Source organism: Crinia signifera, chromosome 1 (genome assembly GCF_055691185.1).
Source record: "Crinia signifera chromosome 1, ASM5569118v1, whole genome shotgun sequence".
In the NCBI taxonomy this organism is placed as follows: Eukaryota; Metazoa; Chordata; class Amphibia; order Anura; family Myobatrachidae; genus Crinia; species Crinia signifera.
The window spans coordinates 55,114,673-55,127,538 of record NC_139217.1 but is presented as its reverse complement, the minus strand read 5'-3'; the positions used below and the strand labels follow the sequence as shown (position 1 = coordinate 55,127,538).

The window sequence follows — 12,866 nt, the reverse complement described above, 5'->3', positions numbered from 1 at the left end:
ACAGAATTATTGATTTGGCAAAGTAGATTTATACCTTAAATTAAAAAAGTCCCGAATACAGGACCTGTTGAAGGTGCTTGAGGTGAAAACCTTTGACATATCAGTGGTGGCCAAATCTGTCCAAGATCTACCAACAGTTCATATATCTCAGTCAACCTGTGGATCTATAGTAGGGGTGAATGCAGCAGGTTTGAAAATGTGACAGTTAGTAATGACTACAGCTGTGCACCGGCTAGGTGATTAGGAAAATATGGACCGTTGGTAAATCTCCAGGACCGGTTTGGCCACCCCTGACTTTGTTGGGCCGTCATTACAGCTCAGGATCCATATTTGACAGTGTAAATTGGCAAGTAGCTATAAAGCCCCGTACACACGGGGGAGATATATTGCTGAGCAATATATTGCTGAGTGTCTCTCCTGTGCATCAGCGACCAGAGATGGTCGCTGATAATCAGGGGACTGCCGGGGGAAGAGGCAGGGAAATAGCTGATAGCAGGAGCAAGCTCCTGCGTCTATCAGGGGCTGCACACGGGAGCACGCACCTGGCGATTCATCACCGACAGCACACACAAATCACTGGCAATATGGTCGCTCAGCGACCATATTCCCAGCGATATGTGCTGAAATTGCACCCGTGTGTACGCACTTTAACACAAGTGACAGAGGACCACCAGGGTCCTGTATAAGCCTCACCTTAGCAAACCACCTCGCACATTTATTCAGTTCTAGATAAAATGATGCACAGAAAAACAGCATTATGGGGTGATTCAGGTTGTCCAGCAAAGCACATTTGTTTTTTTTCCGGTTGGTAAAAGTAAACTTTTCCTTTAATGGACAAAACCATGTGCACTGCAGGTGGGGCAGATCTAACATGTGCAGAGAGTGTTAGATTTGGGAGAGGTTTGTACTTCAAACTGATATCTATATTGCAGTGTAAAATAAATTAGCCAGTATTTACCCTGCACAGAAACAAAATAATGCACCCAAATCTAACTATCTGCTCATGTTACATCTGCACCACTTGCAGTGCACATGGTTTTGTCCATTAGCAAAAAAAAAAAGTGCTTTGAGCCATTCTGAATCGCCCCTTAATGTACAGAACACGCTGCAGATCCTGGTTAGGACATACCACGAGAGTCTGGGCATTGTGAAAAATATTTATTCAGGATATGTCCCAGTAACATCTGCTGTAACAGAGAACCAGAGTAACTCCACAGCTTGCAAACCAGACAACAGTGCAATCCGTATGTAAGATGTTTAACACATGACAAATTCTAGAGTTCATCAACCTGATTTTATTTAGTGGCAGAAAACTGGAATTAAAGTCTCAGACACCAGCAGCATACCGTACTCCAATTCTGTTCTGTGCCACAGATGACGTCTGATCTGGGGTAACCAACTCCTGCCTACATTTAATTGTCTTAATAGCCATTAAAAAAAGAAAAAATTCTGGAATGAAATTAGACTCGCCCATTTACTAACTGTACAACACACATTCAAAGACAGTTATGTTCCTTTAACAACTCCCACCAAGGCAGGCCTCAGGGTACGTTCGTGAAGCTTGTACCCCACTTTGGTTACTAATGCCACAGTGTCAGGCTCCTTCCCCGCCATGGGCGTGTGGAATAAGGCTTCGTGTTCGTATGGATTGAACTTGGCACCCACAGGGTTAAGTTTCAACACTCCGTGCTTCTTGAACACTTTTTGCATTTGGACTTCAGTCATCACCAGACCTTCGTACAGGTTCTTCAGATGAGGGTTGTCATCCTTGACTTCTTCTTTGGGAACACACTCGGTGGCCTTCTCCAAGATATCCGCCACTTCCAGCAGGTCCTTGCAGAATCCCTGAATACCTTCAAAAACAAAACAAAAACAATCCATTACGTGTTTGTTATATGATCAACAAGGTAGGATGCCCCTCAGTGTAGATATGGGGTTGTATTTCCAAAATGGAAGTGAGGGATCTACATGCCATTATCTAGTTCTGTGTTAGGAAGCGAGGGGGTGGAAAGAAACATTTGCGACCACAGCAGGAGTGGCCAAACCGGTCCTTTGAGATCTACCAAACCGTTCATGTGGATGTGTAGAATGTGTCGGTAAGCATGAATGCAGTTTGAAAAAAAAAAAAAAAGTGGCAAAGTAATTACAGCTGGGCACCAACTAGGTGGTCTGGGAAATGTGACGGGGAGTAACGACTGCACCTGTGCACCAGCTAGGTGGTTTGGGAAATGTGACGGGGAGTAACGAATGCACCTGTGCACCAGCTAGGTGGTCTGGGAAACGTGACTGGGAGTACTGACTGCACCTGTGCACCAGCTAGGTGGTTTGGGAAATGTGACGGGGAGTAAAGACTGCACCTGTGCATCAGCTAGGTGGTTTGGGAAATGTGACGGGGAGTAACGACTGCACCTGTGCACCAGCTAGTTGGTCTGGGAAATGTGACGGAGAGTAATGACTGCACCTGTGCACCAGCTAGGTGGTCTGGGAAACGTGACGGGGAGTAACGACTGCACCTGTGCACCAGCTAGGTGGTCTGGGAAACGTGACTGGGAGTAACGACTGCACCTGTGCACCAGCTAGTTGGTCTGGGAAATGTGACGGGGAGTAACGACTGCACCTGTGCACCAGCTAGTTGGTCTGGGAAATGTGACGGGGAGTAATGACTACACCTGTGCACCAGCTAGGTGGTCTGGGAAACGTGACTGGGAGTAATGACTGCACCTGTGCACCAGCTAGTTGGTCTGGGAAATGTGACGGGGAGTAATGACTACACCTGTGCACCAGCTTAGGGGGTCTAACATAGTAGTTGAGGCTGAAAAAACACTTAAGTCCATCAAGTTCAACCTATAAAGAACTGCTGCTGTGTAAAGGACCCCAATGATGCTACTTGCCCATCTTTTATCGGCAAAAACCTCATCTAACCCGAAAAGGTTATCCTAGTTGAAGCTAAGTCCACTATAGTGTCTTATGAATTATGGTTACAGCCCTGTATACTTTTTTCCTGCTAGAGATTCATCTAACCCTTTTTTGAACATATCCATTGAGTCAGCCATCTCAACCTTCTCTGGCAGAGCATTCCATAACTTAACTGTCCTTAATGTTAAGAAACTCTTCCTTCGCTTGGAGCGAAGCTTCCTCTCCCCTAACCTTAGTGGGTGGCTACGTGCCCTGTGTACAGACCTCTTGGTAAACAGATCACCCTACAGCCCAAAAAGTAATGAAACCGCGCTTAATGGATTAAAAAGGAATTACAAACTATTCAAAATACACTACAATTAATATTGGCCAGGTTCCTTCAAAGGAAAGATAAAGGTGGAGATAAAATACTGCCAACCAGCTGTAAATTTTCAGATACAGCCTGTAATATGGAAGTTAGGAGCGGATTGGCTGGTACTTTATGTCCGTCCACTTAGGCTTAGTACATAGGCGACTAAGGGCCTTGTGTTTGAAAAACGGCAGTTAGGTGCTGGTTGGTACTTTCTCTATATACTTTATCTTTCGCCTTGACTTACCAAAAAAACAAACAAATGGTAACGTTATTTTTCTTGTTAAAACACATTGTCAAAAAACTGTGTTTTTAAACAAGAAATTGTATGCTCACAAGGATCTACCATACATCATCATAATAATGATGATAGAAGTTATAACAGTATCAGCACTTAAACACAACATGGGCCCTTATTCAGATCTGATCGCAATACAAATTTGTTCTCAAAATGGGCAAAACCATGTGAACTGCAGGTGGGGCAGATATAACATGTATAGAGAGAAAGAGATTTGTGTGAGTTATTTTGTTTCTACGCAGGGTAAATACTGGCTGCATTATATTTACACTGCAATTTAGATTTCAGTTTAAACACACCCCACCCAAATGTAACTCTCTTTGCACATTTTACATCTGCCCCACCTGCAGTGCACATGATTTTTCCCATGTGGAGAATAAATTTGTACTGCGATCAGATCTGAATAAGGGCCATGGTTCTCGAGGTGATTTCCAATATATATATTGCTTATGACCAGGTTACATTTGTAATATTTTGAGATACACAGGTTTGAATTAAAGTAAATCAAACAACAAATATATATTATATTCACTCCTAGGACATTGAGACAAAGCACATATTTTAGATCACACACACACACACCATAGTGTTCAGTATTTATATGATATCGATCTATATATATTTGCATAAATGTTTCCAAAATAACTGTAACCTGCCTTTGGCCAATTACTTGTTATTTAGAAAACCTTTCAGATAATCAATTCTATACAGTGGTCCAGCATTTCCCTACGGAGTCCTCTGTAGGAAGATGTGACAACCAGATGTAGATAATCTCACCATATAACTTTGCCTCTTCCACCAACTTCTGACTCCTCAGCCTCACATTCTCGGTGTCTGCCAGCGCTCGCTTGTACTTATCCTGGAAAACACAAGAACGCAAGTACATCAGTTCTGATAGGACACTCAGGTGTAATCGCTCTCATCCCCTGTCCAATACAATATTGTATTTTAAGCACCTCCATGGCCACACTGCAACCCAGCACAAAGCAGTGTGTGCTGGGCAGAGGAGAAGAGCTGCAGCTGCTGTCACTACTGGGCCCTTCCATTAGACTTTGGCCTGGATATTTTGTACCCCCTACCCCTATCTCTTGGCACCCCTGATAATACCACACAGTAATGCCCCTTACACATTATGCCAACCTTTATAAATGCCCTTCATACACATAATGACACACATAATGCCCCTTACACATATGTTGCACATTATTAATGCCCTTATACACATGACACACATAATGCCTGTTACACATGTTGCACATTATTAATGCATTTATACATGACACACATAATGCCCCTTACACATATGCCGAACACTATTGCACAACCAACCCACCAACAGACAGCACTCGCACAGCCGCTAACACTGTGTCCTCTGCCTCTGCTTGGATACAGATGTTTCCTCATACATCTTGTCTCAATAGGCCATGCAGCTCCTGGCCAGTTCTGCTAACGTTGGGTGCATTTTTTGCTAAAAATTGTTATTTGCATTGTTATGTGATCAGGACACACAACGAGCTTCCGATGATTAAAATGATATGCGGCATGCCTATATTCTGTGTGCGACTGTGTCTGTACCTGCATACGGAATGCTATGTTACAGTGATTTCCATGAATACACTATTTCATATGCAGATACAGCCTCACTCACACACAGAATATAGGCATGCTGCATATCATTTTAATCAGCAGAAGCTGCTGGTGCCCATAGTTTGCCTATGCCGGCTCTGATAACGATAATGCATAATGCAATTGCTTTGGGGCCCAGCAGGCAATCCCCTGCAACCTTTTGTATTATTCTAATATTTTTTTATTGAAAATGCGGCACTGAGTTATACGTTGGGTTTTAGTGACTGGTAGAGAGGGAGGCGGGATACAGAGAAAGGACTCGGCTGCCAGACTCTAGAGGGCAATGTAGCTGCCTTCTCTATTTTCTGTCTGCTGGGCCATGGCGCGTGCTGGCAGTCATCCCCGTACAGTCCCATCAGTCTCTTCCAGAGGTGTGGACCTCAGCGGAAGAAGCCTGTGTCGGGCCTCTCGCTCACTGTGGTCAACAGGTAAAAGCAGGTGGTGGGAAGAGTGGGAGTAGGACCAACATGGGACATGCTCAGCGGGTCCCCAGTAAGGTGGTGGGGGATCCAGCGTATGTCGGCTGACGGTTTACCCTCCACACCCGAAACCCCCCCTTTCCAGTGTGTGCCTGCCTGCTCTCCTTCCCCGCAACTGTCTCCCCTCCCTGGTCTCTCCTGCATGTGCTGAATGACACCTCCCCCTGCAAGTGACAGCCTTTCCCTCTCTCCTCAGTCTCTCTAACACTGGGGGCGTCTCAGACCTGTATGCTGAGGTCCAACTTCGCTCCCCCGGCCGATGGTCGGGGATTGCGCATGCGCAAATGTTGGCATGTGCAAACCTCCGGAGCAAGTGCCTTCGACGATTGACACACTGGCTCAATGATAGGCAGATGGGGAGGCGGGCGTTTTATGGGCGTGCCCACAAAACAGGGGGTGCACCCATGGAAATGCTGGGTGAACACCTGTCCCGTCCAGGATAACACGACGTATAGACTTATCTACGAAGGGAGTAAAAATCATTTGATTGCGATCGACCATCGAATGATTTTTCCTCCCTGCGGCCACACGCAAGCAGAGGTGTAAGCAAACACATCTGTTCACATGGTAGAATAGGATTCGCTTTACCTGCAGGTCTGAATCAGGCACAATATCGCTCTCCAGTTCTCACCGTCTTCCTCCCTGACACATTCTATCTATCCCACGCTCTCACTCTCTCTCTCTATCTCTCTGACACTTTCTCCTGCTCTTCCTATCCTGGCACTCGCTCTCTCTCCTTCTCCCTCTCCATTACACTTCCTCTCTCTGTGTCCGACACTATCTCTCCAGGAATGGGGGGGCCGTTTCAAGATTTTGCTCTGGGGCCCACAAAGTTCCAGTTACGCCCCTGGCGGCAGCTATTTACTTGCACTCATCTCCAACTTTGCAGATGAGCAATCAGGTCTGAATCAGGCCCTTAGCACATCACTATCATATAGGTCTGATGTGGTCCCTGATCACTCACGGTTATGTCTTTGATCTGATCTTCCAGTTTGGCCTTCTCTGCCACCAGCTGCTCTGTGCTCTCCTCCACCGGGTTCTTACTCTTCTCCTCTGTCTCTTGTGTGGGGTTATTAGGCTGCTGGGCCGCTGTGCACATCAGCCGCGGACACGTCCTGGTAAAGAATCAGAAGCAATACAGTATTATAACAAGTTCTCCAACATAAGCAACTTGGAGCAGAGGAGCATTATTTAACTTAAGAGATCAGAGGCAAATGCTATTCCATTATTCAGGTACTGGAGTATTTGCTACTGCGAGAACATTTCAGTAATCCCTTACAGTGTATGGTTATTCTAGGTGTATGCAGACAGATGCTGTGTCGTAGGCATCTAATATGATCAGAAATGGCGAGGTAAAGCAATGTGGTGCCCCTCGGGGGTGGCCTGAGTGAACGGGCGGGCAGGTTATGGAAGTGTCGCAGCGTGTCATTGAAAAGGGCAGAATTCTCAGGCGCATTGCTGCAAGGCCATGTTCAGATGGAGAAACTGCCCTTGTGTCACGCAACGGACTCTAGAACCACCAGCAGTGGTTGGACTGTCATGTGCACAGGGGGTAGGCTGAAACTATCCGATACAGCATACAGTCAGGCCCTGCGATGGAGATCCAAGAGGTCACCGATGTCATATATCTAGTATTCATAGGTCATTGTAATTTATTATCTAGAATTATCTATTATAATGATCTTTTATAGAATCTGCAATACGCAGCTTCCCACTAGGCATCGGCAAATGCCTAGGGGCATTCAACCGTAGAGCGGGCTCTGACCTGACAGCAGGCACTGGCAGAGGCATATAGCGTTCACCAGCTGATCCAGTCACAGTGCCCCTGTCCCAGGCGGCTAGCTAGGACTCCTGCAGCATGACAGATTAGTTTTTTTTTAAGGGGGTGTGGTCATGGGGATCCATGATTAGGGCCATGCCCCCAACTTAGTCTGAGCGGTGTGAGTGTAGCTCCCCTATCTGCTGCTCCTCCTCCTCCTCCTTTTGGCTGACTCCTGTGGTCACTGGAGCAGAAGATAATGTGTGTGCAGTGACAGAGAATGGGTTGTGTGCGTAGTGCAATATATTGGTCATGTGTATGATGGTGAGAGGTCAAATATATATATATATATATATATATATATATATATATATATATATATATATATCTCCTATATATTTGGCTACATCTGTCACTCAAAGTGGGTGTCTGTGTCTATAACGCTCTGTTCCTGGACTTTCCTCTTAATGTGTGATTGCCTTCATCTGTGCTGAACACCTTTCTGAGAAATTAACCTGTTTAAAACAGGTGATGGCAATCATACATTAAGGGGAAGTCTAGAAACAGAGCATTGTGTCCCTCCTGGAGAGGGTCATGTTGGGAGGTATGTGACAGAGAACCAGCCCAGTGAGCCCACAGACAGTGCCAGACACCCACTGCCTTCCCATGTTGCCCAGCACTGCTACTCCACGGCCACCAGGTGAGCGCCCCCCTTCCGCGATTTGCGGCAAAACCTCCCCCCCCCCCGCGCGCCCCCCCCCCCCGCGATTTGGGGCAAAAATACCCGCTCCCCCGCGACCCCCCCTACCGCGATTCGCAGCAAAAACACCCCCGCGACCCCCCTCCCGCGATTCGCTGCATAACCACCACCCCGCGACCCCCCCCCCCCTCCCGCGAATCGCTGTAAACCCTCCCCCCTGACCCCCCCCCGATTCGCGGAAAAAACACCCCCCCGCGACCTCCCTCCCGCGATTCGCGGCAAAAAGGACCCCCCGCGACCCCCCCTTGCACGATTGGCGGCACCCCCCCTGCGATTCGCGGCACCCCCCCCCCGCAATTCGCAGCAGCCCCAGGATTAAATGGCACATGCAAAACACTGACATGGCTATGGTCGACAATGAAAAAGGTTGACATGAGTTTTTGAAGATTTTTTTTTTTTATTTTTTTAATTTTTTCATATTCATTGTCATGTGTCGACATGGACACCAATGAAGTGGCACACTTATGTCAACATTTACATGTGTTGACCTTTCTGTGTTGATTTTTTCTTGTGGCGATTCGCGTCACACCCCCCGCAACCCCCCCTCCCGCGATTCGCGGCACCCCCCATGACCCCCCACCTCCCGCAATTCGCGGCAACCCCCCACCGGAACCCCTGTGAACCCCGCCCTCCCGCGATTCGCGGCACCCACCCCCGCGACCCCCCCTCCCGCAATTCGCGGCACCCCCCCGTGATTCGCGGCAGCTCCAGAATTAAATTGCACATGGAAAACACTGACATGGCTATGGTCGACAATGAAAAAGGTTGACATGAGTTTTTGAAGTTTTTTTGTCATTTTTTGAATATTTTCATATTCATTCTCATGTGTCGACATGGACACCAATGAAGTGGCACACTTATGTCAACATTTACATGTGTTGACCTTTCTGTGTTGATTTTTTTCTTGTGGCGATTCGCGTCACACCCCCCGCAACCCCGCTCCGGGGCACCCCCCCCCGCAATTCGCGGCAACCCCACACCGGAACCCCCATGAACCCCGCTCTCCCGCGATTCGCGGCACCCACCCCCCGCAAACCCCCCCTCCTGCAAATCGCGGCGCCCCCCGCGATTCGCGGCAGCCCCAGGATTAAATGGCACATGCAAAACACTGGCACGGCTATGGTCGACAATGAAAAAGGTTGACATGAGTTTTTGAAGATTTATTTCATTTTTTGAATGTTTTCATATTCATTCTCATGTGTCGACATGGACACCAATGAAGTGCCACACTTATGTCAACATTTACATGTGTTGACCTTTCTGTGTTGATTTTTTCTTGTGGCGATTCGCGTCACACCCCCCCACCCTCCGCAACCCCCACTCCCGCGATTCACGGCACACACACACCCCCCCGCGATTCTCGGCACCCCACCCCGTGACCCCCCCCTCCCGTGATTCACGGCACATCCCCCGCGACCCCCCCTACCATGATTCGCCGCAACCCCCACCCCCGTAACCCCCCTCCCGCGATTTGCGGCAACCCACCCCGCGACCCCCCTCCCGCGATTCGCAGCATCCACCCCCCCACAACACCCCCCTCCTGCAATTCGTGGCACCCCCCGCGACCCCCCCTCCTGCAATTCGCGGCACCCTCCGCGACCCCCCCTCCCGCGATTCGCGGACACCTAAGTTGCAATACAGGGCATCTTTCATACAATTTTAACCATATTTCTCATATACAAACGTTCACAAATTAAGGGGGCGCAGCACCTTACGACGGTGTGAAGAGCGCCCGTAGGGCGCGATGAATCACCTAGTATATATATATATATATATACACACACACACACATACACATCTACATACACTGATTACACACACAGACCGGCACTCACTGTAATCGTACGGATGCTGATTGGTTCCTGGAAAGATGTTGCGGTTTCAAACTCCAGTTTTTTTTAATTCTGGGCTCCACACAGATAATTGTATGTATTATTGCTCATCTCAGTGCGCAGTGATACACTCTACACCATGGCTCTTCAAACTGTGGCCCTCAAGATGTGAAACTACATGTTCCAGCATGCATTGCCACATTTTTTCCTATAAGAACATGCCAAAACTGTCAGGGCATGCTGGACATGTAGTTCCACAACATCTGGAGAGCCACAGTTTGAAGACCCATGCTCACTACACCCTCAGTAGTTATATATGACCGCCCTCTTAGGACCTACTCCTCTATTACTTCAAAGCTTCTCCTTTACTAACTGTGTAATTATAGTCTAGTGTTATTATTCGTTTCCAAGCTTTTGTGTATAGATCAACTGTTGTGTGGAGTTTATTTGTACTCCCCTTGTCCCCTTAAGGGGCATACACAAGGGGTGATTTCAGTCCTATTTTTTTACTGCATGTAATAAAAATCTAAACAGAGAACACTGGCCGGCTCAGATCGCGGGTGCATCGCATGTGTGGTAGCGATGTGTGCTGAGCGATCTGTGCCTAAGTACACCGCTCAGCATGGGGCTCCCATCACCCTGTGTGTTTGGGGCTTTCCATCATTAATTGTTCAATCTCCTAGTCCTTTGGGGGGGGGGGGGGGGGACACGTTTGGCCAGGATATATGTTATTACTTACGGAGAGTAGTGTGGGTCGTTTCTGCAATTATTATCTAGCTATTGACCTTGGTATGTGGTCCCTGGGTCAACAATGTCTGGGTCGGCACCTAAGAATGGTCGACAGTGACTAAGTTGGAAATAAGCTTAAGATGGGCATGGTCGACATTTAAAAATATATATATATTTTTTTTATTCTTTACTACTACTAAGTGTGCATAATTGAGTATTATAAGTGTGCTGAGCGCAGCACACCATGCGAGGGGACGAAGTACACTTATAGGGTGTCCGTGTCAAGACAGGCCGACAGAAAACAAAAAAACTCGAGAAAACCTCATATCGACCTTAAGCTTGTGTTGACCTTCTGTATATATGTCAACCTAGGGTATGTTGACCTACTCACTGTCTACCATTAGTGGTCGACCTAATGACTGTCGACTGAGAAATTGTCTACTAATACTGCTCAGCAGGTAACACTGTATCTGCCTACAGTGCATTGTATAATGCAGAGTGCATTTCTGGTTGTGTAACCCCCACTAGTGACTGATACTGATGATGCAATGCGGTGCAACCACACACTGCCAGTGTCCAAGGACAGATAGGGGGGTCCAAGGATAAATCAGTGACGGTAGCCTGCCAATACTAACACACACTAGGGGTGCGGGTCACTAATGTACACTATATAGCAGGGGTTGGCAACCTTGCTGCTCTGGGACTACACACTCCAGCATGTAGCAGGGCAGGCTGGGATGTGTAGTCCAACAGGAGCTGGAGAGCACTACAGAGGCCTTTGATGTCCCCTCTCTCACTCACCGGAGCGTGGTCTTCGGTGTCCTCAGCATCAGCGTGCCCAGGCTGTGTCTCAGTGTCAGCAGGCCCCTGGCCGCCATGTCTGTCTCCTATCAGCACACACACGAACTGCACGCAAGCAGCAGAGAGCTGCCAGCCGGCCTCACAACCTAACCCGCTACTCCGGGTTACACTACAGCCAATCAGGTGCGTACAACGCATGCGCAGGAGGGACAAGGTCACAGCTGCCAACCTAATCAAGGTAGGTTGCAAAGGAGGTTGAGATGTCAAACGAGAGCACGATGAGAATTAGGCAGCGCAGTGATTGGCCAGATGAGAGTTGGGCGGAGCTAATGTTATTCTCTCGTTCTATGGCTGTCAGCTCTGCATGTTGCTTGTAGTACGAGTGTTGCTCTGGAATAGTTGTTCCTATATAGTCAGTGTCATTTTATAATTAGAGGAAAAAAGTAATATCTAGGTTGAAAATGTAGTAAATATGACATTATTTAGAAGGGACATGTAAAATAATTGATTCTTTCCACTAATGCTGGGCACAGTATCCTGTCGATAGGTCGACATGGTCAAAAGATGGACTCCAAGGGTCCAAGTAATGAATTCTAGAAATTGTACATTTTTTTCCATAAAAAACCCATGTCAACCTTTTCATGTGTCGATCAGCTTCAGAAGGGGGGGGGGTTGCCAGCTTCTACAATGATGTGATTTGTGTCATTTAATCCCCACGACCCCAGCGGAGGGGGGGGGGGGGGGTTGTGGGAGACTCTCAGCTATGTGGGGTACTTACCCACCTTGGCGGACCTTCCCGGCCATTCCGGGGAGGGTAGGTCAACCCTTTAAACCATAACCATGAAGTACACACTGGCCCCTATTCTGGTTTACTCAAAAAGGCAAATTCCTTCTCAAAAGAACAAAAACCATGTTCACTGCAGGTAACTTGTGCAGATAGAATTAGATTTGGGAGGGGTTGAGATCCATATTGCAGTGTAAAAATAAAGCAGCCAGTGTTTTCTCTGCACGGAAACAAAATAACTCACCCATATCTAATTCTCTCTGCACAAGTTACATCTGCCCCACCTGCAGTGTACGGTATCCGGGCTGATCATAGAACTACTCAAGATAGACAGTCAATATGGTCGACCACTAATGGTCGACAGTCAAAAGGTCGACAAGGTCAAAAGGTCGATAGACAGGTCGACAGGGTTTAAAGGTCGACATGAAAAATGATGACATGCATTTTTTTAAATAAATTTTCAGCCGACAGGTGGTATTTCATGCACTACCATCCACTAGGACATGAAGGGAGAATAAAATAGTGTGCCGAGC

General features: G+C 47.5%; 1 protein-coding gene across 1 annotated transcript; it reads right to left on the bottom strand.

Moving 5' to 3' along the window:
- Positions 1 to 1,143: 1,143 nt before the first annotated feature.
- Positions 1,144 to 11,743, bottom strand: GRPEL1 (GrpE like 1, mitochondrial). Its single transcript, XM_083155185.1, has 4 exons — positions 11,550 to 11,743; positions 6,633 to 6,783; positions 4,341 to 4,422; positions 1,144 to 1,853 (listed from the first exon to the last, which is right to left on the bottom strand). The coding sequence occupies exons 1-4, from the start codon at positions 11,624 to 11,626 to the stop codon at positions 1,507 to 1,509; spliced, it is 657 nt and encodes a 218-aa protein (XP_083011311.1). The 5' UTR covers positions 11,627 to 11,743; the 3' UTR covers positions 1,144 to 1,506.
- Positions 11,744 to 12,866: the final 1,123 nt, after the last annotated feature.

Bases quoted from the DNA above. Each gene is read 5' to 3' on its own strand.
- GRPEL1 (XM_083155185.1), bottom strand. From the start codon at position 11,626: ATGGCGGCCAGGGGCCTGCTGACACTGAGACACAGCCTGGGCACGCTG. The intron at 4,423-6,632 runs GTGAGTGATCAG...TGTGTTTTCCAG, and splicing joins ATCAGATCAAAGACATAACC to GATAAGTACAAGCGAGCGCT. The intron at 1,854-4,340 runs GTGAGATTATCT...TTGTTTTTGAAG, and splicing joins GGAAGAGGCAAAGTTATATG to GTATTCAGGGATTCTGCAAG.